The 27,587-nt window shown below is 38.1% G+C and overlaps 1 protein-coding gene across 1 annotated transcript in view; it reads right to left on the bottom strand.

The window, feature by feature from the left end:
* Positions 1-27,587, bottom strand: part of LOC121994859 (brix domain-containing protein ZK795.3-like) — a 44,918-nt gene that overhangs the window by 4,380 nt on the left and 12,951 nt on the right. The window contains exon 7 of the mRNA XM_042548756.1: positions 25,693-25,742. Within this exon, the coding sequence (XP_042404690.1) occupies positions 25,693-25,742 (50 nt within the window). The remainder of the gene's footprint in view (positions 1-25,692; positions 25,743-27,587) is intronic.

The following is a 27,587-nucleotide window of genomic DNA, read 5'->3' as shown; positions in this document are numbered from 1 at the left end:
ACAACATTTCTAATTTGCATAATTCTTTCGAAAAAATGTTTTGCAATTTACAAAAGTCTTTCGACAAAGTTTTTAACTTGCAAAATTCTTTCAGAAGAATATTTTGTAATTCGCAAAAGTATTTTGTCATACATTCTAATTTGTAAAAATCTGTCGACAAAATATTTTGTAATTCACAAGAATTTTTCGTCAAAACTTTTTGCAATTCGAGAAACTCCTTCGATGATTCAATTTTTAATTCGCAAAAATCTTCAGGTAATTTTTCGATGGAGTGAACTAGTTGTTCAGAGGGTTGAGGCAATACCTTACTTACCTCGTCGGTCGTTGGTTCTCCCCCTGTTGAATTGCTTTCTTCCGAACATTCTCCCCCTTCATCGATGCTCAGTGAAGAAGGGTTTTCTGTGTCCTCGAGATGTACTTCGGCTGTTGGGGCTGTTGCGCCACTTATCTCGGTTTCAGACTCTTCAAATGACGGATCGGTGTTGGATTTAGCCTTGACTTGTTCTTCATAGAGTTTCAAGAACTTTTCCCAAAGTTCTTTCGCACTTTTGTATTCTCCGACTCTGTCGAGATCTTCATTTGGTATTACGGTTAGAATGTGAAATTCTGCCCGACCGTTTGCCATTGACTCGTCACGTTGCTTCTTGTTCCAGAGGCGTAGATCGAGTTCTTCTCCATTCGTTGTCTTTGGTGCTTCATAGCCAAATTTTAATGTTAAAGAAATACCAAAATCAGAATTAAGATATACCTCCATTTTTTGTTTCCAAACAGCAAACTCCCCCTCGAATGCTGGTGGGTAGTCGCTAGCTCCGGCCATCGTTTTGTTGCTTCAGACGGCGGTTAGTCCTTCTGAGGCGTACTCGGCTCTGATACCACTTGTAGGACCGTTGCGGCCGGCTAGAAGGGGGGGTTGAATAGCCTTGTAAAAAATAAACAAAAACCCTTCCCGACTTTTTAAACTAACACTTGTAAAATAATCAAAACAGTAAATTAAAAGCAGAAAAAGAAAGAGGCACAATTGTTTACTTGGTTACAACCGGGGAGGTTGTTAATCCAAGGAAAGGATGAAGCGCATTATCAATCTCCTTTAGGCGGAGAAGCCTCTTACAACGTTGAAGCACAAAAAGAAAGAAGCTAATCTAAACAGTGGAAAGCGCACAAGCGTTGTTACAATTTCTGAACTGATGATGAGCTTCTGGACCAAGGCTATATTTATACCTTGGTCGGGGCACCTGGAAGGGGTTTCGGGCGCCCTAGGAGGATAAAACTTTATCCCCAACGTTCAGATCGCATTTGACGTGATCTGGTCAAAATCTCTGGTCCGGGCGCCCCGGGCTAGTCCGGGCGCCCCGGACAGCTCCGGGTGCCCCGGAGCCAAAAAGTCAACAGCGGCTGACTTTTTCGTCCGAGACCTCTGCTTCGGTTCAGATCGGTCCGGGTCTTCTACTCTGGATCCGTTCGCTTGGGTGATCTCTGCCATCCGAAAAAGGGCTCACCCGAACCCAACTTCCGGTCTTCTCAAGCAGCCTTCCGCTCCGGCTTCTAGTCCCTCAGAATCGCCACGTGTTTCCTTCTCGTCCACCAGCGTACTCATCTGCAGTCTTCGTCCCTTGGTCGCACCCCGTGTCGACCTTCTCGCTAGCTGCGTCTCTTGCTCCCCGAGCAATCTTCCGCTCCGGCTTTCGTCCCTCGGAACCACCGCACGCTTCCTTCTCGTCCACCGGGGTACTCTTCCGCAGCACCTCGTCCCTCGGACGCACCGCATGTCGTTCTTCTCGCTAGCTACGTCTTCCGCTCGAGTACCTGTGCTCCTAAGCTCCTGCACACTTAGACACAAGGTTAAAATAACACAGGACCTAACTTAACTTGTTGATCACACCAAAACAACATTGGGGTTCCAACACAACTTACAATTAAGCCCACCAGTTAGAGATAATAACCAACAATCTCCCACTTGGGTTATTTGTGAGTTGTATATGCAATACAAGTAAAACTTTAGCTGATATCAAACTTTATGGGTATAGAATATCCCTGTAAATAATTTGGTCTATTAACTTCATTGGTATAGGACTAAAGAGGTCATAGCTACTGTATATGATCATAACAAGCTCCAACAGTAATCACAATACCAATGCCATTAATAACATAGATCAAGATGTAGATGTGTAAAGTGAAAATTACATGAAATGTTATCAATACATGTCAATTTTTAACAGGTCCTAAGATGACCCCAAAAGAGATCAGATTATATTTATGAAATACTTTATGCTAAACTGCAATTGTAAATCATAATCAACTTTATTATTTTAAAAGAAATCTGTATCATATTTATAAATACCAAATGCTAAACAACAATAGTAAATGATGATATCACAGTCAGAGTGTCAAACAAATATATAAAATTTCCATTAATATTTTGAACATTAAGTAAGTACAATAATCAAAATAAAATGCTTATCTTTACTGTCAAATATATAGTGCCCGGATGAGTTTTGTGTATACAAGAAAAGTGACAGAAACGTGGTGGTATTTCTTGTACTATAGGTAGATGACATTTTGCTCATTGTCAACAATGTCAAAGTGTTGTCAGACGTAAGGGTATGGTTGTCCAAGCAGTTTGATATGAAGGACTTGGGAGAATGTGGACATATTCTTGAGATCAAAGTAATAAGTGATCGTAAGAAAAGGATGTTGTGTTTATCCCAAGCTTCGTACATCGATACTATCCTAGCTCGTTTTAGCATGCAAAACTCCAAGAAAGGTTTTCTACCTTTTAGGCATAGAGTACCTTTATCTAAAGAGATGTGTCCTAAAATATTAAAGTAGATAAAGGAGATGAAGGCAGTTCCTTATACTTTGGCTGTAGGAAGCCTAATGTATGCGATGCTATATACGAGACCGGATATCTATTTTACTGTGGGCATGGTTAGCATATATCAAAGTAACCCAGGACCGGGACATTGGACTGTCGTAAAGCATATATTAAAGTACCTGAGAAGGACTAGAGATTATATGCTGGTTTACCAGGCATATGATTTGTTCCCTGTGGGTTACACGGATTCAAACTTCCAATCAGATAGGAACAATAGTAAGTCAACCTCGGGGTATGTGTTTACTTTGGGAGGTGGAGCCATAACATAGAGGAGTGTTAAGCAGAAATGTGTTTCAGACTCCACCATGGAAGCTGAGTATGTAGCAGCCTCTGAGGCAACCAAAGAAGCTGTATGACTCAGAAACTTCTTGATGGACTTAGATGTGATTCTTGGTTTGTCCAAAGTTATCGCAATTTATTGTGACAACAGTTGTGCAGTAGCAAACTCGAAGGAACCACGAGCTCATAAGGCAAGTAAACACATTGAGCGCAAGTACCACCTGATACGAGACATCGTAAAATAAGGAGAGGTTGTTGTCGCCAAGATTACATCAGTAGATAATCTGGCAGATCCTTTCACTAAGACTCTTCCGGCGGGAGCTTTTGATAGGCATATTGAAGGGATGAGAATCAGATGTATAGAAGTATTTATGGCAGCATAGTCTTTTAGTATAAGTGGGAGATTGTTGGGATGTATAATATAAGCCTAGCATTTTGTATGAACATCTGTTTTGAAATATTTTGAAATGAGAATCACTTTGGTCAAATGTCTGCATGTCAATGTAGTTGTTCATTTAATTTATATTGTAGATAACATGGTGTGTGGTGTTACACAAAAGATCATGTTTTCGGCTCCTTATAAATTATAAATAGTAGCTCACAACCAAAATGGATAGGGACAAACCATTGGAATAGTTGTAGTGTAATTTGATATTAGTTTGTCTTGACTATAAAATTATACTAGTATACTATGTGTGTTTTGAGCAGGATCATTTGAGGTTATTCGATTTATACTGACTATAAAAGAACAGAACCTCTGTTATTATGGATGTGCGTCCTCTTAATCCTTATATAATAACAAGCACGTATAATTAGTATTTATTTCTTTAACTTATCAATGGGTGAGATTTATCCATTAAATCAATATGCTCGATAAGTTGGGAAATAGTACTCTTTGTATGGTGCATTGTTGATTATAGAAGGAAACTATGTCCTATTTAGGTTGATGATCTCCCCTTGAGGAGCTCATAAAGGATTATCATGTAAACCCTGCAGGTGGACTTAGTCCGGCATGATAATAAAGTTGAGTGGTACTACTTTTGAACTCAGATGTTAATTAATTAAGTTGTTAGTAACTCATTTAATTAACGGACATACGATATCTTAAACACGGGGAGATTAACACACTCATAATAAGAAGGAACTCATATTGTAATATGGGATTGGTGCGGTAGTTCAATAATAACTTTTTAGTGGTATGAGTTATTATTGATGGACTTGAGTTGGGTGTTCGGGGCGAACACGGGAAACTCAAGCCCATCGGGAGACCTAAACCAATTCCTCCTCTAGGTCCTTGTTGTAGCCTCTATATATAAAGTCTCGCATCCACCCTTCCATAACCATGTTTGGTTTAATTTAACTTGGTTTGGTTTAACTTAACTTGGTTTAGTTTAACTTAACTTAGTTTGATTTAACATAATTTGTTTAGATTTTTTCTAAACAAAATTTTGTTAATTTTTTTTTTCTTGTAACCGACGGCTAGTCTATAAAAAGGAGTAGGATGTGGCCCCTAAAAACGAACTTACTATTATTCCAGAACTCCCTTCTCTCCATGTGGTTGCCGCCCCCTCTCCTCCTCCTAGGGTCGGCGGCACAAACCCCTCTCCTCCTCCAAGGGTCGGCGGCACAAACCCCTCTCCTCCTCCTCCTTGTGGCCGATGCCCTTTCCCTCTCCTAGCTTAGGGTCGGCGCCCCTTTCCCCCTCCTCCTCCTTGCTTAGGGTCGGCACCACTGTTGGTTAGTCCTAGGAAGATCGTACCGGTTCCACTGTACAAAAATTTTGTACAAATGTCGAACCTTTCCTAAAAACCTATTGTGTTCTTTAGAAGTTAAATTAGGAATCGCAAATGGAACTTAACATTATTGATTCCAAATTTAACTTATCTGTTCTTAATGGTTAGTCTTGGATCGCAAGCGGAACTTAACACTATTGATCCAAATCCACCTACGTCATAAATTCAATTAAATATTAATTTCCAAAATTGGCTTCCAGGTTAAACATGGGGAGGCACAAGACCTTCTTGGATATGGGAGCAACCACCACTTCCTAGACAAAGCCTTTTAAGGAAAGCTAATATTTAATTTCCTTATATAACTCTAGGTTTAACCAAAAAGAGCAATCAAATCACAAATTCGAAAAACAAAGAAAAACACAAACACGAATTACTAATTCGAAAAACTAGATCTAATGCCTCTTGTGTTTGGAATTCTAACAAAGAAAAATAACTAGCATGATGCGGAAGAAAATTACTAGTTATACATTTTCTTTGCAAGCTAATGACCTCAAGATCTTCTGCCGTATTCCTCGCCTCGCCTTGGACGTCGTGTGGGCGACGATCCTCCAAGATGAACACCACCCAAAAACTCCTCCTCCTTCTCAAACTTCGGCCACCACCACCACAAAAGAAAAGAGAGCAAAGGGAGAAGAGAGGGAAAGAGAGGCCGACCACCAAGAGAATAAGAGTTGTTATCTCATGAGGCCTCCTCACCCCTTCTTTTATATAATTTTCCCAAGGCAAATAAGGGAAGAATTTTTACAAAAATTAAATCTTCCTCTTGTTTTTCCTTTTTCCTTTTTCCTTTTTATTTTTCCTTTTCTTTCCTCTTGATTGAATCAATCACCAAATCATGGATTGATTGGACGATGATTTGGCCGATCCCTTGCTTGGGCACCAAGCAAAGGTGGCCGACCACTTATAGGAAGGAATAATAAATTTTTTTATAAAATTTTACAAGAACAAATCCTCTTATAAAATTTTACAAGCTCTCTTTCCTAAAGTGGATGTTAAAAAAGAAAGTTTTAAAAATTAAAACCATGTTTTTTAAAATTTAAAACTTCTCTTCAAAAATTTTCTTTTTTAACATGAATAGAAAATTTTAATTTTAAAACTTCTCTTCCTTGTTTTTCTAAAACCATGAGGATGGTTAAAAAAGGAAAGTTTTAAAACTTTTAAAACTCTCTATTAAACCATGTGACCTAATTCAAATAAGGAAAGTTTTTAAAATTAAAATCTCTTTTTTAAAACTTATAGTTTTCTACAAAGAGAAGATTTTAAAAATTTAAAACACCCCTCCTATTTGAATTAATCATAGTCGGCCCCTACTTGCTTAGTCACCAAGCAATAGGGTCGGTCCCCATAGAGGAGGATGTGGACGACCCTTGCTTGGTCACCAAGCATTGGACCGACCCCCTTCTTGGACACCAAGATGGGCTTATATTTGGATGGACTTGAGACTTTAATGAGGCTACGACAGGGACCTAGAGGAGAAATTGGTTTTGGCCTTCCGATGAGCTTAAGTATCCCGTGTTCACCCCGAATACACAACTCAAGTTCATCAACAATAACTCATTCCACTAGAGAGTTATTGTTGCACTACCGCACCAATCCCAAATTACATTTATGGGCTCCTTTTTATCATGAGTATGTTAGTCTCCCTGTGTTTAAGATAACGAATGTCCACTAATTAAGTAAGTTACTGACAACTCACTTAATTAATATCTAGCTCCAAGAGTAGTACCACTCAACTTCATTGTCATGTCGGACTAAGTCCACCTGCAGGGTTTAACATGACAATCCTTATGAGCTCCTCTTGGGGGCATTCTCAACCTAGATTACTAGGACACAGTTTCCTTCTATAATCAACAACACACACTATAAGTAATATCATTTCCCAACTTATCGGGCCTATTGATTTATCAAGCTAAATCTCACCCTTTGATAAGTTAAAGAAATAGATACTAAATATATATGCTTGTTTTTATATTAGGATTAAGAGTACACACTTCCATAATAACTAAGGTCTAGTTCTTTTATTAAGTCAGTATAAAAAGAACTTACCTAAATGGTCCTACTCAATACACTTAGAGTGTACTAGTGTAATTTATTAGTCAAGATAAACTAATACCTAATTACACTACGACTATACCAATGGTTTGTTCCTTTCCATCTTAGTCGTGAGCAACTGTTTATAATTTATAAAGAGCTGATAACATGATCTTCTGCGTGTGACACCACACACCGTGTTATCTACAATATAAATTAATTGAACGACTACACTCAGTATATATATAAATGTAGATACTTGACCAATGTGATTCTTATTTCTAAATAAATGTTTATACAAAAGCTAGGCTTTTAGTATATACTCTAACAACCACTTCTTCATCTTAGTGGCCGACAGCTTGAAGAAAGAGAAGAAAAGAAGGGTAGTGTTGTCTTGGTAGATCGTCGCCCACACGGCGTCCAAGAAGAGGAGAGGAATACGGCAGAAGATCAAGAGGTCTTTAGCTACGAAGAAAGGTACAACTAGTTCTTTAATTTCGCAGCGTATTTAGTTTTGTTTTCTTCATATCAATTTTGGATATCGATTTTGAATACCAACACAAGAGGCCAGCGATCTTGTACTTCGATCAAGGTGTGCTTTGATCATTCAAGAACTTGCTTGATTGATCAAACACATGTCTGATTGAACATGCGGGTTGCTAGGAATAGTTCTGTACTTGTATAATTTTTTTTGTACGGGAAATTTAAACAGAACGAAATTCCAGCGCCCTTCAAGGCACCAAGCCTTTGGTGAGTGGATTAGCCAACATAGAATATGTGCTGATGTGCTCTACTATAATCTGACTACTCTGAACTATTTCTTAATCGCTAGAAACTTGATGTCAATATGCTTGGACTTCGATGAACTACGGTTGTTCTTGGCATAAAGTATCATGCCATTGTGGAGATATGTGGGCATCCTTTAGACACAACAGACTGGAAGAATGTTCCACGCGCAGATGACCGCAGACCATTGGAATATTCCCTGACATGTAGTAATTGACAGGCGATTACGATTCCCTGACCTTGTTGTCGCCTAGTGCCTTCTATCTCATCCCGGTCTGCCTAGGGGCAGCTCGGGATGATCGTTCGGGTATAATACCTAGCTCTAACCTTGATGAGAAGGATGAGTTGTGACGATGGCCCCATCTTCCTGTTTGGACTGCTATAGAGCTGACCGGGAGTTGGCCTTATTCCAGGCCGCCTCTAATCATATCCCAGAGTTGACATCCTGATCTATCAATACCCGACCGGGAGTTATGTGATTGACGATGTCAAGCCACATAACTCCTTCTTCTTAACTTCTGGCTGTCATATCCCCTTGACTCCTGACTGCTACGTCCCCTTCACTTCTGACCATCACGTTCTCTTGACCTTTGACTACCCCGCCCTCTTGACTTCTGACTGTCACATCCTCTTGACTCTTGACTGCCTGCCCTTATCGAACCCCACCTTTATACACCATATCAATGAACAATAGAGATAACTCAAGACTGGTTGTGGTACTTCAATTGAGATTGTAGGGGTTGATGGCGAATTTGGTTGTGTAGAAAATAATAGGTAGAGGAAAGAAATAATATAAAACTTTTTGATCATATTATTACTAAAGTCAATAGGCTTATTTATACAAGTTGTCTAAAATAATAATGGAAAGATTAAATATGACATACAATCATAAACATAGTAATATAATAGACTTGGAAATATTATTTTTTTACTATTTGATTAATGTCGATCTGGATTGTGATGCCAAATATAATAAATCATAATTGATTGAAATCAATTAGAGATTATTTTCCATTATTGTCATTACCCCCCGACAACCTCAACGGGAGTACCTGAACGTTAAGTTTGAGTGCCAACTTGGTGAAACGTTGTCTAGATAATGGCTTGATAAATATATCAGCAATTTGATCTTCCGTAGAGATGTAAGAAACCGAAAGTTATCGAGTCACCACACGCTTACGAACAAAATGAAAATCAATCTCTAAATGCTTTGTACGAGCATGAAAAATAAGATTTGTTGCAAGATAAGTTGCTCCAATATTATCACACTAGATTTTAGGCGTAGCAGTTGGGAAAAAGTGTAATTCCGAAAGAAGAGATTGTAGCCAAATAATTTATGACGTTGCATTAGCGATAGCTTTATATTCAGCTTCAGTACTTGAACGGGAGACTGTAGGTTGCTTCTTTGAAAGCTAGGAAACAAGATTTCGCCTAAGAAATATAGCATATCCACTAGTAGAACGTCTATCTTCGGGAGACCCAGCCCAATCTGCATCACTGTAAGCAATCAACTCTCATGAAGACTGACGATATGAAAGAAGACCATGTAGAATAGTGTCTTTCAGCTATCGAAGAATTCTCCTAACACTTTCCCAATGATATTCAGTAGGAGCATGCATAAATTGACAGGCATGATTCACAGCGAAAGTAATATCGGGTCGTGTAATTGTGTTATATTGTAGGGCACCAACAATACTACGGTAGATCTGGGGGTCAGACATCGAAGAGGAGGATGAAGGTGCATTGAAACCACCCTCAATGATTGGTGTGGAGATAAGACGTGCACCATCCATTTTATCTCGTTATAGGAGTCCAGTAATATATTTGCTCTGAGAGAGAAGACAACCTTCAGAATGTGAGAGAAACTCTATTCCAAGGAAAAAACAAGCATTGCCAAGATCTCGAATAGGAAACTCTTGACAGAGAAGATGTAGTAAAGTAGTAATGTCATTTTGATCACTACCAGTTATTAATATATCATCCACATAAATCAAAACAAATATTGAAAATTCCTCATGACATTCTTAGAATAGGGAACAGTCTATTTTTGAGCCAGAAAATCCTTGATTATGAAGTCAAGTAGATAGACGATGAAACCATGCACGAGGTACTTGTCGAAGACCATATATAGACTTCTGAAGTTGACACACATGTGTTGGAAGTTGCGGGTGAATGAATCCAGGAGGTTGCTCCATATAAACAGTTTCTTCAAGGTGTCCATGAAAGGACAGCATTGGAAACATCTAATTGGCGTATTAACCAATTAGATCTAACAGTGATAGATAGTAGTAATCTGATAGTTGTAATTTTGACGACGAGACTAAAAGTATCATTGAAGTCAATACTTGACTGTTGATTAAAGCGTTTAGCAACAATGCGAGCTTTGTAACGTTTAATAGAACCATTTGCATGATACTTAATTCGGTAAACCCATTTAGAGCCCACAATATTCATAGACGGGGTACGAGGAACTAAGCTCTAGGTTGCATTGTGAAGAAGAGCATCAAATTCTGTAGCCATCGTAGCACGCCAATTTGGATCTTTGACTGCCTATGTAAAACTAGAAGGTTCAACACAATTTAAAGAAGCAAGAAGACCGCATAGAAGAGGATAACGAGTGGAAACTCGTTAACATCGTGCATAAATATCGCTTAGAGGAAGCATCCGCCGAGGAATATCATCATTAGAGCTACTTGGAGATGAGTGGTCAGACGGATGAGAATCAGAACTAGAGAGTGGATCACCACTAGCCGCCGAGTCTACAGGAATTTATGGAGATGGAGTAGGACCCAAGATACCTGTTGGTGCGGGAAGCATCCGACGATCGAACCTGAGTTTTGATAATGGCAAAGAATTCAAAGTTAAGGTGCTTTGTGATCTGACAGCGTTTACTGAGTGTTTTAAGAAAGTCCTAGCTGCGGTTAGGCAGGTGAAAACCCTAGGGGGTGGTAACCCTAGGTCATAGGGGGTGGTAACCCTATGCGGAAAGTCTTGGCAGGTCGATGGCTTCAGGCAAAAGTCCTAGGGGGTGGTAACCCTAGGTGAAAGTCCTGGTGTCGCGAACCAGGTGAAAGACTGGACTAGCCGGGAAGCAGATGTCCAGCAGAAAGTCCGGAAGCGTCGAGTGCTGAGCAAAAGTCCAGTCGATCTGGAGGATCGCACTGGCATCAGGTAATCTCTCCTGAGGGGAGTAGGTGAGGACGCGTTCTCCGCTGAGGGAACAGTAGGCGTCGGGTCGACCTAGGATTTCCGGTCGGAAATCCGAAGTCAGACCCGGACAGTCCGGAGACTGTCAATTTTCATATTTATATCATTGTTTTGTGCTAACTTTGTACTGCAGGGTATTTTTGGGATTAACATATCTTGCAGGGATCAAAGTGTAAAAAATGGCCTCGGATGAACAGTGCTGAGGCGCCTCTATGGAGCTTGGAGGCGCCTTGGGTGCGATCCAGGAAAAGCCAGCGCAGCAGACTAGAGGCGCCTTGAATGAATCTCAAGGCGCCTTAGATCGAAGGTTGAAGGCGCCTTGGAGAGGCTGAAGGCGCCTTGAACCAGATAGATTTCGACCAGGTCTGTGCTGATCCACGCGGGCGACTCAGCTTGTTTAAGGCGCCTTGGAGGGCTTTCAAGGCGCCTTGAACACCCTTTATAAAGGGTTTCGACCAGCAGCTTCAAAAACATAACTTACAAGCGATCTTTCTGCTACAAGCTGCTCACGAGACGATTCCGAAGTGCTGCTACGAGACACCGACGACCCGGAGCTCCGAATCTTCAGATTATGATATTGTCGTCGGTATAACTGTACTTTTTCATTATACTTAACTGTAATACTTGTACTCTGTTCGAACTTATAGTTGTTGCCCACGGAAAGCGATCGAGGATCGCGGGCCTTCGAGTAGGAGTCGTCACAGGCTCTGAACGAAGTAAATTCTCTTGTCTTTCTGTGTGTTTGTTTACTTTCCGCTGCGTTACTTCTCCGATAGTTTTACAATTCCGATACGAACGAAATAGCCATGAGCGCTATTCACCCCCCCCTCTAGCGCATCTCGATCCAACAATTGGTATCAGAGCGGGGTTGTTTTGAAATGGTGCAACAACCATTCAAAATATTTTTTTTCGTGGTATTCGTTTTTGTTTTACGGAGTCAATTAGAAATTAGCTCAGTAGCTAAAATTCTAATTCTTTTCAAAATCGGTGTTGCTCTAAGTTGGTTAATACTACTTGAGCTCGTTTCTTTTTCTTCTTCCAGCACTATTAATCCAAGACTCAGTCTTGGAATAGATTTTCTTGTTTTTGTTTTTCCAGATCTAAATGGCCCATCAAGAGGGATATAGCACTGTTCGTCCCCCACTATTCTCCGGAGAGGACTTCGGGTATTGGAAGGGGCGAATGGAGATATATCTTAAAACCCAGTTCGACACCTGGATGATAGTCAAGACGGGTCTTCGATTACCCACTGATGCAGACGGTAAGCCTACATCCTGCGAGGATTGGGAACCATCCTTTATCAAAATGGTAGAAGCCGATGTCAAAGTCACCTGCACCCTCCAGTGCGGTCTTACCAAGGAAGAGCTCAACAGAGTCGGTCCGTTCTCTTCCGCAAAGGAGCTGTGGGAGAAACTAGTCGAACTTCACGAGGGCACCTCGGAAACCAAGGTAAGTAAGCGTGATTTGTTACTTAATAAACTATACAATTTAAAAATGCAGGAAGGCGAGACGGCGAGTTCACTACATGCAAGAATCCAAGATATCCTTAACTCCCTTCACGGAATCGGGCAGAAGGTAGAAAATAGGGATATCATCAGGTATGCTCTTAATTCATTTCCTAGGAGCACATTGTGGGCATCAATGGTAGATGCCTACAAAGTCTCCAAGGACTTGTCTTCTTTAAAATTAGATGAATTGTTTAGTGAATTTGAACTTCATGAACAAACTAATGCACAGCCGTCCGAGAAGGGTATTGCCTTGCTTGCAGGTACTAGTAGAACGCGCGAACCAAGATCCCGGCGAAAAATCGAACCAGAATCAGAAGACGAATCCGACTCATAAGATTCAGACGATGAAATTACAACCGAGCTGGTAAACCTCGTGAAGAAGCTCTACAAGAAGAAGGGCTTCAACAAAAGAGATCTAAAGAAGGCGGTGAAAACAAAGGAAGGTCCACAGAACTCAAAGGTAAAGTTTGAAGTTATCTGCTACGGGTGCAACCAGAAGGGGCATATCAAAGCCAACTGCCCAAATCAGAAGGACGCAAAAAGGAAAAGAAAGAAGAAGGTACTGAAGGCAACTTGGGACGAATCCTCAGAAGAAGACACCGATGATGAGCTCGAACAGACGAGCCTTCTTGCGCTAATGGCCCGGGACCATATCGACGCGTCCGAAAGCGAGAGCGAGTCGGAGGCCGAGTCCGAGAGAAGCCACGGATCAGTATCCGTTTCCGAAGGGCCCGATCCTTCTGTAAGTATTCCTAGACTTAATAACTTAGTTAATTATTTACTTCGCAAATTAGCTAAATCAAATTTAAAAGTAAAGTCACTTCTAAAGGAAGTAGCAGTCCTTAAAGAAGTGATAACTCCAAAACCGTGTCTGACCTAGTTCAGACTAGAACCTCAACTCAAGTTCAAAAAATTGAGGAAGATAATTCCAGTCTGAAAAATCAGATCAAGGATTTGAAGTTGACTTTAGAACAGTTTTCCTTAGGTTCCAAGAATCTTGACCTAATTCTTGGAACACAAAGGGTTGTTTACAATAGGACTGGACTAGGATATAAAACTAAAAAGAAATACAAATCATATTTATCGTTAATTAACAAACCAAATAGAAAGGTAATCCAAGCATGGGTCCCCAAGTCTAACTTGATTAATCAAGTTGGACTTGGTCAATACTGGGTCCCGAAGGATCAAATACACTATCTCGATAGACCATATCGAGGCTACGATCCAGGGGGAGTAAATACAAAAACTATAAAAATTAAAAAATAAATTGAATTAAAATTAAAAATTAAATTAAAATTCAAAATTCAAAAATTCAAAATTCAAAATTCAAATTCGAAATTAAAATTCAAAAATTCAAAATTCAAAATTCAAAATTCAAAATTCAAAATTAAATTAAAATTCAAAAATTCAAAATTCAAATTATAAATTCAAAATTTGAAATTAATTTAATATTCAAAATTCATTAGAAGGAGGATCCAGAATAGCTGGCACCCCCAACTAAATTACCCGACTGGGTAACCGAACTTAATACACCCGAAATGAGTAAACAAGAGTAGACTACCCGACAGGGTAATTAAGGTTAGATAAATAAGCTAGGTTTAACTTGACCCACGGTACTGGTGAAGTTTTTGGATGATAGTACGTTGGGGAAGCTTGGGCATCGCATGTCTAGGAAGATATGGCTTCGACCTGGTGCATTTGGCCAAGTGGAACTGACCGAAGCTACCCTTAAATGGATCCTAACTAGTTAGACCAAGGTTTAGTACTAAGTTCAATGGGTAGGACTATTTGGAAAACCTCGAAGGCATGGTTACTTTAATGAGTTCCTTGTGACTCACCATAGCCCAGAAGTTTATCCAAAGAATGTCTACTTGTTGAACCCAAAGCTAAACCTGAATCTAACACAAAGTTAAACATAACCCTAAAATCAAACATTAATCATCTCACAACAATTATAGGAGTACCTGATTGAAAATATAGATCGGGTGAGATGACTAAGGAACTTAAAATTCAAATTCAGAATTTAACACGTAACTATAATTAAAAAAAATTAGATTCATAATTAATTTTTTTTAAAAAAAATTATTTGAAAATCTTTTAAAAATTATTTTTAAATCTTTTAAAAACTTATTTGAAAATATTTTAAAAATTATTTTTAAATCTTTTAAAAACTTAATTAAAAATCTTTTTAAAATTATTTGAAAATCTTTTTAAAAAATTATTTGAAAATCTTTTAAAAATTATTTTTAAATCTTTTTAAAACTTATTTAAAAATCTTTTGAAAACTTATTTTAAAATCTTTTAAAAAACTTATTTAAAAATCTATTAAAAATTATTTGAAAATCTTTTAAAACTTATTTAAAAATCTTTTAAAAATTATTTAAAAAATCTTTTAAAAACTTATTTAAAAATCTTTTAAAAAACTTATTTAAAAATCTATTAAAAATTATTTTAAAATCTTTTAAAACTTATTTAAAAATCTTTTAAAAATTATTTAAAAATCTTTTTAAAAACTTATTTAAAAATCTTTTAAAAATTATTTAAAAATCTTTTAAAAACTTATTTAAAAATTATTTGAAAATCTTTTAAAACTTATTTAAAAATCTTTTAAAAATTATTTAAAAAATCTTTTAAAAACTTATTTTAAAATCTTTTAAAAAATTTATTTAAAAATCTATTAAAAATTATTTGAAAATCTTTTAAAACTTATTTAAAAATCTTTTTAAAATTATTTAAAAATCTTTTGAAAACTTATTTAAAAATCTTTTAAAAATTATTTGAAAATCTTTTTAAAAAATTATTTGAAAATCTTTTAAAAATTGTTTTTAAATCTTTTAAAAACTTATTTAAAAATCTTTTAAAAATTATTTGAAAATCTTTTAAAACTTATTTAAAAACTTTTAAAAAATTATTTGAAAATCTTTTAAAAACTTATTTTAAAATCTTTTACCTATTTTTCGAACACTTCTTAAATCCTTCAATTAAATTAGTCATCCATCTAATTATCAATATAGAATGAGTGTGATGAAAAACTAGGGAGTTTACTTCAGTCAAACTATCTTTTAATCCATTAAATCAATTCATTCACTTTATGTGTAGGAGTTGGATCAATGGATGTTGGATAGTGGATGCTCCAGACATATGACTGGAGATAAATTGAAATTTACAAAGCTCAAACTAAAGAATCTAGGATCAGTTGCATTCGGCAATGATGGTCAACTTAAGGTAATCGGCAGAGGTAATATAGAACTTAGTTCTGATTTTATTATTCGAAAAGTTCTATTAGTTGAAAATTTCAATTTTAATCTACTAAGTATAAGCCAATTGTGTGATAGTGGATACTTAGTAACCTTTGACAAAGCTAGGTGTGTAGTCAAAAATATTGAAAATCCTGAAATCACACTTAAGGGGCTTAGGAAAAATAATATGTACTCAATTAATCTACCCACATCCTCTATAAAGTGTTTTCTAACACAAGAAGAGGAAACTGACTTGTGGCACAGAAGACTGGGTCACACTCACACTAGACTCATTTCAAAAATGAGTCATAATGGTCTAGTTAGAAGTCTGCCCAAACTAAAATTCATTGAAAACTCAATCTGTAATGCTTGTCAACAAGGAAAACAAACTAAGTCAACACACAAGTCAACTAATCTAGAAAGAACCAACTCTTTACTTGAGCTCCTTCACCTTGACCTATTTGATTCACATGGAGCCAAGTCACTAAGCAATAACCAGTATTGCTTAGTTATAATTGATTATTACTCTAGGTTCACCTGGGTAAAATTCCTAAAAACAAAAGATGAAACCTATGAAATATTTAGTAATTTTTGCAAACTAATAGAAAATGAAAAAGATACTAAAATTAAAAGAATAAGAAGTGATCACGGGGGGAATTCGAAAATCATAGGTTTACCCAATTTTGTAAAATAAATGGATATCAATATGAATTTTCATGTCCTAGGACCCCCCAACAAAATGGTCTAGTGGAACGTAAAAATCGAACACTACAAGAAGCCGCTAGGACTATGTTAAATGAATATAATTTAAATCATCAATTTTGGGCTGAAGCAATAAATACTGCAAATCATATTCAAAACAGAATTTTAATTAACAAATTTCACAATAAAACCCCTTATGAACTATATTACCATAAAATTCCTAACTTAAACTATTTAAAAATATTTGGGTGTAAAATTCACATTTTAAATACTAAAGATTACTTAGGAAAATTTACACCTAAATTTAACCAAGGAATATTTTTAGGATACTCTTCAACCAGTAGGGCCTTTAGAGTATATAATCAAAATACCTTAAAAGTTGAAGAAACAACTAATATAATATTTGATGAAGATAATAATCTACCTAACCTAAATGAAAATGTTGTCACCCATCCAAGAAATAGAGAAGATGATGAAAATCAATCTAACCTTAATAAACCAGAGGAATCAATTTCTAACACAAATATAAGACCAACAAGGATAGGTACCTCTCACCCACCAGACCAAATTTTGGGTGACCCAAACCTAGGAGTTAGAACCAGATCGTCTTATAGAAATTTGAGTCAGATTGCCCTTATTTCTAAAATTGAACCCAAGACAATAGAAGAAGCCCTACCTGATCCAGACTGGATTATTGCTATGCAGGAAGAATTAGCCCAATTTGATAGAAACAAAGTCTGGGAACTTGTACCTAAACCCATAGATAAATCCATAATTGACACCAAATGGGTATTTAGGAATAAATTGGATGATCAAGGTGATATAGTCAGAAATAAGGTCAGATTAGTAGCCAAAGGGTTTAGTCAAGTTGAAGGGTTAGACTATGACGAAACCTATGCTCCAGTAGCTAGATTAGAATCCATTAGAATGTTGTTAGCCTATGCTGCACATAAAGGATTTAAACTGTATCAAATGGATGTCAAGTCAGCATTTTTAAATGGATTTATAAAAGAAGAAGTCTATGTTAGCCAACCCCCAGGGTTTGAAGACTTAGACTATCCTAATTATGTATTTAAGTTAAAAAAAGGCATTATATGGACTTAAACAAGCCCCTAGGGCATGGTATGAACGATTATCTAGCTACCTAATATCCAAAGGCTTTAACCAAGGACAAGTAGATCAGACATTATTTGTTAAAACCCTGGAAAAAGATATTTTTATAGCCCAAATATACGTTGATGATATAGTTTTTGGGTCAACTAATACTAAATTTTTAAAAGAATTTATCAAACTAATGGAAAATGAATTTGAAATGAGCTTGGTAGGGGAACTTAACTTTTTCCTAGGTTTACAAATTAAACAATCGAAAGATGGAATCTACATTTATCAAACTAAATATGCTAAGGAAATTATTAAAAAATTTGGTATGGATAATTCAAAAATCATAAATACCCCAATGGCCACTAATATTAACATTGATTCTGACCCAGAAGGAAAACCAGTAGATCCTAAATTCTATAGAAGTGCAATAGGTAGCATCTAACTGCAAGTCGACCAGACATATTATTTGCAGTTGGTATGTGCGCAAGATACCAATCTTGTGCAAAAGAGTCACATCTAACACATGTTAAAAGGATACTTAGGTATATTAAGGGCACCCTTAATGTAGGACTTTGGTACCCTAGAACTTGCACCTTTGACCTTTTTGGCTATTCTGATTCAGACTATGCCGGGTGCAAATTAGATAGAAAAAGTACAAGTGGTAGTTGCCAAATTCTTGGTCAGTGCCTAGTGAGTTGGTCAAGCCGAAAGCAACATTGTGTTGTTTTATCTACTACAGAAGTCGAATACATAGCCCTAGGAGAGTGTACATCTCAACTTTTATGGATGATGCATACACTTAAAGACTATCAACTAGAATATAAAAATACAAAAATCTTTATTGATAATATTAGTTCTATTAATCTGACCAAAAATCCTATTCACCACTCTAGGACTAAACACATAGAGGTAAAACACCATTTTGTAAGGGATCACGTAGCTAAGGGTGAAATTGTACTCAACCATGTTGAGTCCAAATCAAACCTAGCAGACATTTTTACAAAACCCTTACCTGAACTTGAGTTCAGTGCACTTAGAAGGCAAATAGGAATGTGTTGGGTAGAATAGATATTGTTTTCTTATTTTAAAGTTTTTTTTAAAATTCTAGGAAAAATAATAATTTCAAAATTCCAATTTCTCAGAATTTTCAAAATTTGGATTTAGCATAAGTTTTCCCCTAGAAATCATGTTCCCCTAGATTTAAGCCAGAACATCTCACAAACATCTAGGTATATCTTGCTTGTGTTTGAAAAATTTAGATTGGCGTGAGATGCATAGGGCACAGCCTGGACTCAAGAATGCTTATATTTGTGCATCAATATGAGTCTGGGCGTTAAACACATCATATATAGTAATCAAGTCAAGTCCTCCAGCTCTAGTCAAAACTAACTGGACCAATTGACTTAACTTGACTAACCAAGTGAAAGTTGCTGCCCTCTAGGCAATCAGCAAGTAGCTAAAGGTTAGACAGTTGGAAAAGGATATTCAGTTTGAAGTTTAAGCATGCTTGTACATTAAGTCTATGATACCTGCTCAAATTACTTTAGGGCTCTGATACTCCAATCAAATTAAATTAGCTAATTTAATTTGACTCATGCTTAGACGTAAGGGCAATCTAAACTAAACATTTAGGTACTCCCTCTTTGCTAATAAAATCCTTTTATATGAGAATGCTTTTCTGTTACTTTAAAACTTAAGCTATACTTTCAAATTCTTACAATTTTTTTTTTCAAAAACCACCCTTTCGGACTTAGTCCAGTGACTTCTATGATTGAAAATTCAAATATTATAGCAAACAATTTCAACTTAGTTAATTTTATGAATATTTTATTGAAAAGCTAAGTACTTATAACTTTTTAAAGTTATTTCTTTTCAATGACTTAAAATCTTTTTATAAAAAGAACTAAGTCGATTTCTTTTAAAAAGAAAATTTTTCTAGATTTGTTTTCACTTAGCTAAAAGATTACAGCAATGAAAATTCGTATACCAAAGCTAAGTGTTATAAAAAAAACTCTTTTAAAAAAAAAATCTTTCTAAGTATAAACTCTCCGTTTTTTTGATGAATTTTCAGAACCTCTCTTTGAAAAGTTAAGTATCAAACTAACTCGTCTTTTTTTAAAATTCAGACTTCTTTTACATTGTGTATTTTGATATATGACAAAGGGGGAGAATAGGAAATTCAAAATCAAAATTCAAAACAAAAAGGGAGGGCTTTTATTAAGGGGGAGCTTAGTATAACAAAGTTACAAAAAAGGAGGTTTTTTTAAGAGGGAGCTTAGTACTACAAAGTTAAAAGTTTCCAGCTTAACTGTGCTTGCATTTGTACATTTGTTTTATTTACTTAAGCTTGGTTAAAACTTTATGCATTTACTTATTATTGCATGTGTTTTTCTTAACTTTGAATTTCTTGTTGCCATAATCAAAAAGGGGGAGATGAAGCCATCGACCTGCCAAGTCTTTCCGCATAGGGTTACCACCCCCTATGACCTAGGGTTACCACCTCCTAAGGTTTTCACCTGCCTAACCGCAGCTAGGACTTTCCTGAAACACTCAGCAAACGCTGTCAGATCACAAAACAACTTAACTTTGAATTCTTTGTCATTATCAAAACTCAGGGAGTAGGTGAGGACGCGTTCCTTGTAGGATCGAAAAGAATTTAGATATCTCCACAATACCATGATATTGTCCACTTTGGGCCTAGACCCTCATGGCTTTGCTCTTGGGCTCTACCCAAAAGGCCTCATCCCAATGGAGATATCTTTTCTCTTATAAACCCATGATCTTTTCCATGTGTTTCCAATATGGGACTATGTTTGCAACTTTGCAACCCCAACAATCCCCCCCTCAAACAAAGGACCATAGGCTTCCCACGTCCGATCCTCAACCCACCAGGTCTTCCTGCCCCTCGGTCCACCCGACCTACTAGGACTTCCTTGCCTAGTCGCAACTAGGACTTCCTACCTGGTATCTGGTCCTCTTGATCCGAACATAGGAGCCCCCACTTTCTTTGTTCGAGGTCAATATTGTACCCACATGGCTCAATTAGACCATAGCTCTTGTGCACAGTCGGCGGTTAAACCTTCTGGCAGCCCGGGTTTTGATACCACTTGTAGGATCGAAAAGAATTTAGATATCTCCATAATACCATGATATTGTCCACTTTGGGCCTAGACCCTCATGGCTTTGCTCTTGGGCTCTACCCAAAAGGTCTCATCCCAATGGAGATATCTTTTCTCTTATAAACTCATGATCTTTTCCATGTGTTTCCAATATGGGACTATGTTTGTAACTTTGCAACCCCAACAATACCGTCCCCCCATGTACTCTCAATATGTCTTGAAGAATCAATATGTGGGGCTTCTAGTATATTACTTGGTGATATTAGATAGTTGCCTTGATTATCTAGAGGATATGAGGTAGCAACTGCAAACGGAGACAAAGATTTATCAAAAGTAACATGTCGAGAAATATATATCTGGCCGGTCGAAATATAGAGACAACGGTACCCATGATGCAAATTACTGTAACCAAGGAAAACACATTGTAAAGAGCGAGGGTTTAACTTGTACTTAGAATAAGGCCGTAGCCAAGGATAACATGCGTAACCAACACTACAAGAAAAACCCTCATAGACATCCGTTTTCCACCGCTGTCTATTACAAAATCGACTGATGCCTATGAAGGCGATGTAAAAGGTCAGCCATTTTAGACATCGGGTTATAACCAGTGTAGTATCACTTAACGACACCGATTTTCGAATCGGTTATGTGTTGGACCCCGTGGTTATTTTGATGTGATCAACCAAGTTGGTTAGGTCCTGCTTTGTGTTTGATCCCTGTGTCTGAGTGTGCAGGAGCTTAGGAGCGCAGGAAGTCGAGTGGAAAACGCAGCTAGAGAGAAGGACGGCACGGGAAGGGAGTCGAAGGGCTCGGTGCGTCCGAAGGACAAGAGAGCTGCAGAAGAGTACACCAGTGGGCGAGAAGAACGTGCATGGCGTTCGAGGGACGTAAAGCCGGGATGGAAGACTGCTCGAGGAGGAGGCCGAAAATTGGGTTCGGGTGAGCCCTATTTCGGTTGGCCGGAATCACCCAAAAGAACGGAGCTTTGGAAGCTAAAGCAGAGAAGCGAGTATGCTGGAAAACCTGCTCAAGGCGCCTTCATCATGGCTTGAAGGCACCTTCACCTTGAAGGCGCCTTCAAGACTTGATGAAGGTGCCTTCATCTGGACAAAATGACCGTTTGCGCTGCAAATAGAGTTCTATCCGCTCACTCCCTTGGAGGTGCCTTGGACCTCTGAGATAGAATTTCCAACAGCTATATAAAGGCCCCTGGAGCTAGGAATTATTCATCAATTATTCAATCAACTCTGTAGTCATTGCTAGCAATAGTTCTGAGCTATTAGAGTGTAAAAGACTTCTCCGCCTTTAGTAAAGGAGACTTTTTCTAGTGTGTTTTCATCGCCCTGGATTAACAACCTTCTTGGTTGTAACTAGGTTAACTACTGAGTCTCTGCTTTATTTCTGTTTCTTTATTTTCGTTATTTTATTATTGCTATTGCATTTTTGAGTTGAAAGCACGAGGAGGGTATAGCTTTTATTTTTCAAGCAATTCACCCTCCTTTTACCGGCCTCCGCTGCACCTACAATTGATATCAGAGCCCGATCGCCTCAGAAGGGCTAACTGCCGACTGAAGCACGAAGATCAAGACGATGGCCGAAACAAGCATTCATCCCCCGAAGTTTGACGGAGACTTTGCGACATGGAAACGCCGGATGGAGGTATTTTTTAAAACCGACTTTGATATTTTACTAACTATGAAATATGGTTTTGAAGCTCCGAAAGACAAAAAAGAGCATCAGTGGAGCAAGAAGGAGCAAGCCGATTTTGTCGCCAACGGAAAGGCAGAGTTCCACCTACTCAGCGTTTTGCCGCCTCAGGAGGTAAGTTGGATCGGAAGCTATGACTTCACCAAAGACCTCTGGGATAAATTCCTAGATCTTCACGAAGGTACCTCGGAAGCTAAGCTTGCGAAGCGCGACATCCTCCGGACCCAGTTAACGAACCTTCGGATGAACAACGGCGAGAAGGAAGCGCAACTCCAAGCAAGGATAAAGGAGCTAATAACTCAACTAAGCAATCTTGGACAAGAAGTAACGAACCGGGACTCGATCCGGTACGCGCTCAACGCCTTCCCCAGAACTCCACAATGGGCGTCCTTAGTAGATGCATACTACATCTCTAAGTACTTCGAGGTAACTACTTTAGAAAATTTATTTTCAACTTTTAAACTTCACGAATCTCAGATTGCAGAGCCCAATGAAGTGGAGAAAACAAGTCAGAACATTACCTTAAAGGCAAGAACAAATGATTCTGACTCCGAAGCCTCGATCAATCAATCGGAAGCGGCATTACTGGCAAAGCGTTTCAATAAATTTTTTAATTCTAATAAATTTAGATCGCAGACAAAGAGGCATGAGTGAAAAAGGAGAACGGTACGTTGCTACAACTGCAACGAAGAAGGGCACATCAAAGATGACTGCCCAAAATTGAAGAAAAAGGAAAAAAGTAAAAGAAAAGCGACAATCTTCCTCTAAACAAAAGAACCTAAAGGTCACTTGGTCAGATTCGTCTTCTTCCGAATCAGACGTCGAAGCCTTCTCGGGGTTAGCGCTAATGGCTAACCATCAACTGGGAGAAGAGTCAAGCTCAGAGATGAGCATAGATGAAGGGGGAGGAACATCAGAAGAGGAAAGCTGTAGTGAAGGGAGAGCATCACCAAGTCAGGTAAGTCAGGTGCGTAATCTTACCCCTACTCAGTCCTTTCGCTTTATTAATGCCCTTTCTAAAGAGTTAGATAAATTAGAAAAGGAAAATGAACATTTGAAATTAGAGAATACAAAATTGAAAAATGAAAATGAAAAATCGAAGACTGATGCATGTGTTAAAACAAATATTTTTCAAAAGTCAAAACTTAGGATTTATGGAAAATTAAACTGGTATGTTAAACATCATCAAGGTCAACTTAGGAAAATATCCAAGAATTATATACCTCCTAAGTTTCTGATTAATCCAGTAGGAAGGAACCTCTACTGGGTTCCAAAAACGTTATTAGAATAAATTTCTTTTAAAAGGCTTCCAGTAGAAAAATTAAACGTTAAAATTTCTTTATGAAGTTTTGTCTAAGGAAGTGGTTGTTGCTCCAATAACCAAGAAGGCCTAGTGCCTCGCCACGACCTAGAAGCTGAAATATTGAAATAAAATGTTTAATTAACTTTTAAAAAAACATTAAACTAGAATTAAATAATACTTTGAAAGTAGTTCAAATATTATCTTTGAAAATCTTCAAAATTTTTACTTAGAATTTTTTTTCTTTTCTTAGAATTTTTTTCAAAATTCTAAAAATTCAAGTTTACTTAGAAATTTTTTCTGGAAAACTCTAACAATTCATTTTTACTTAGAAATTTTTGGAAAAATTCATCTTGCTCAGAAATTTGCTAAATATTTCTTAAATATCATATTTTTACCCCGTTTTTGCTATGATCAAAGGAGGAGAGAAAGGTACCAAGTTTAGGGGGAAACTATGAGTTTTAAAAATATTTTTTTTGAAAAATTCTGTTAAAACTCTTAATTAAATAGTTACAATTTTATTTATTACAAATTTATGATTAACATGTTAGTTTAGTAATTTTCTTTAAAATTACTGTTTATTTATTTGTACCCTAACTTGAACTTGGGTTGATGTACATTAAAAAGGGGGAGATTGTTGGACCCCGTAGTTGTTTTGATGTGATCAACCAAGTTGGTTAGGTCCTGCTTTGTGTTTGATCCCTGTGTCTGAGTGTGTAGGAGCTTAGGAGCGCAGGAAGTCGAGCGGAAGACGCAGCTAGTGAGAAGGACGACACGGGAAGGGAGTTGACGGGCTCGGTGCGTCCGAAGGACGAGAGAGCTGTGGAAGAGTACACCGGTGGGCGAGAAGAACGTGCGCGGCGTTCGAGGGACGTAATGTCGGGACGGAAGACTGCTCGAGGAGAAGGCCGGAAATCGGGTTCGGGTGAGCCCTATTTCGGTTGGCCGGAATCCCCCAAAAGAACGGAGCTTCGGAAGCTGAAGCAGAGAAGCGAGTATGCTGGAAAACCTGCTCAAGGCGCCTTCATCATGGCTTGAAGGCGCCTTCATCATGGCTTGAAGGCGCCTTCATCTGGTCAAAATGACCGTTTGTGCTGTGGATAGAGTTCTATCCGCTCACTCCCTTGGAAACGCCTTGGACCTCTATTATAGGCGCCTTGGACCTCCGAAATAGAATTTCCAGCGGCTATATAAAGGCCCCGGAGCTAGGAATTATTCATCAATTGTTCAATCAACTTTAATTTGTAGTCATTCCTAGCAATAGTTCTGAGCTGTTAGAGTGTAAAAGGCTTCTTCGCCTTCAATAAAGGAGACTTTTTCTAGTGCGCTTTTCATCGCCCTGGATTAACAACCTTCTTGGTTGTAACCAGGTTAACTGATGAGTCTCTGCTTTATTTCTGTTTCTTTATTTCTGTTATTTTATTATTGCTATTGCATTTTTAAGTTGAAAGCACGAGAAGGGTATATCTTTTATTTTTCAGGTAATTCACCCCCCTCTTACCGTCCTCCGCTGCACCTACATTATGAACCGGTGTAGTATCACTTAACGACACCGTTTCAGCAACGGTGTAAAACTGATGTAATATCAGTTAATGACATCGATTTTGGCAACGGTGGAAAAACGATGTAATATCAGTATTATTTAATGACACCGATTCCATTTCCGAAACAGTGAAAAATCGATATTATACAACATTTTAATAGTACAAAATTTAGTTAATATTAATATACATCGGTGTATCTAAACACACCAAGTCAATATCCATGTAACCAACACATAAATATTATTCTACAACATAAAAAGATAATAGATATTGTACACATCAAGTCTGTATCCACAAATTACACAAATATTCTTCTTACAACATCAAAAGGTAATAGATTTGTACACATCAAGTCAGTATCCATAAAATACACATAATATTCTTTTTACAACATCAAGGTAGTATCTGCAATTTACATTCCATGCAAATGCATGCATCATCCAAAGTTTTCAAAAATCAAATATCTTTCCTACTCAAATGTAATCTAGCATGCATTTAGCCCACTCGAACCGCACTTCATCAATTTCAACTCTGGAGTACTTGAGATTTGTAAACTGTAAAAATACATAAATAATATATTAGTAAACCAAGACCAAAAATCATAGTTGAAAAAGCAGTAAGAGCACCAGGTAACAAGATGACTAATTGGAATGCTTAAAAAGAGAAACGTTCATCAATTATCTCGACCACAACATATAGTGATAGATCTATCATTCCTGGGAACTTAATATAACCCAAACCAGAAATTATTACAACGAAGTTTTCTCATAGTTGCAATTTAATTTCAGTACTTATCTATGACTTATAGTATGTACTGTTGGTGCAACATCCCTCAGGTCAAGGTTGACCTGGTTGACCAAGCTGAGTCTTGGTTTGGGTTTAGATGTTTGACAATAAGAAATTGATTGAAGAAGAGTCAAGTAGGTCAAGGTTGACCGGATACTTGACTGGGAAGTCCTAACTGGGATGTTAGGCAGAATGAAAGTCCTAGTGAGTGAAGATAGGCAGAAAGGAAATTCCTGGTGAGTGAAGTCAGGTGAAAGTCCTAGTGAGTGAAGCTAGGCAGATGGAAAACCCTAGTGAGTGAAGCTAGGTGAAAGTCCTGGTGAGTGAAGCCAAGCAGAAGGAAAATCCTGGTGAGTGAAGCCAGGTGAAAGTCCTAGTGAGTGAAGCTAGGTGAAAGTCCTGGTGAGTGAAGCCAAGCAAGGGAAAATCCAGATGGATCAAGGATGATCAGACATCTGGTGTTGGGAAGTCCAAGTAGGTCAAAGGATTGACTGGATACTTCGCACGGAAAATCCAGATCAAGGATGATCGAAGACCTGGTTGAGAAGTAAGCAAGGAAGTGCAATAGGATACTTGGCAAGAGAAAGTCCAAGTGGGTCGAAGGATTGACACTTGGTGGGAAGTCCTAGCAGTCAAAGGAGTGACCGATGCTTGATGTACCAACAGTCAAGGTTGACCGGATGTTGGTTCGAAGTCTTGGAACTTGGTTTTGGGCAAAATTTGGATCGATCGATGGATCGATCCGGATTCTCAATAGAGCCTTGGATCGATCCGTGATCGATTCAGATGTCCCAATCGATCCACCGATCGATTGGGGACCCCGTTCGCGGGGACTGTCGGATCGATCGGTGGATCGATCCAGCGCTTTTCGAGCGAGGCCCGGATCGATCCGTGGATCGATCCAAAGCCTCCGATCGATCGGGAACATTCGAATCGATCGGGATCCCAGATCTGTTTATAGCCAGCAGCAGCATTGCTTTGCATCTTCTCGCATTCATCTCGGATCTGGCTAACAGCACAGAAGAAAGGATCTCTCGCCGAAGCTAGGATACACAACCTAGCCAGGAAAAGATAGAGTTATTGGGTTTAGAATTGGTAGTAGTAAAGATGCCAAGACGAATGCAGTGTAAGGGTCTGTCATTACAAGGAAAAGTAATTAGATTGCGTGCAGTTGTGCAGATCAAATTAACCACTATCATGAGGTGTGACCCGCCTTCTACCACTAGGCTGTAAGGCTGATCGTCACATTATGCTGTGCTAAACTATTCCCTGACCATTTACTAAGTCTAGATGCGGAAGCTGTACTAATTAAAATTTGTTTAACTACTGACATTTCTTGGTTCTATACATGCTAAGGGAGGTAAACTAACTACTCATAACATGTTTTACCTTCCCCATGGCCAAGGAACTGAACTTAGACACTTCCCCGCTGATACCAGACCTCCCAATCGACCCACGGATCGATTGGAATAGTCGGATCGATCCAGTGATCGATCCAGCCGGCTACTGTATGCGGGACATAGGTTGGATCGATCCAGTGATCGATCCAGCATGCTACTGTGCCCGGGACGATAACTTGGATCGATCGGCTGATCGATCCAAGCTGGTCAATC

This window comes from Zingiber officinale, chromosome 6A (assembly GCF_018446385.1).
Source record: "Zingiber officinale cultivar Zhangliang chromosome 6A, Zo_v1.1, whole genome shotgun sequence".
NCBI classification, from domain to species: domain Eukaryota; kingdom Viridiplantae; phylum Streptophyta; class Magnoliopsida; order Zingiberales; family Zingiberaceae; genus Zingiber; species Zingiber officinale.
This window is presented reverse-complemented; position numbering and strand designations above follow the sequence as displayed.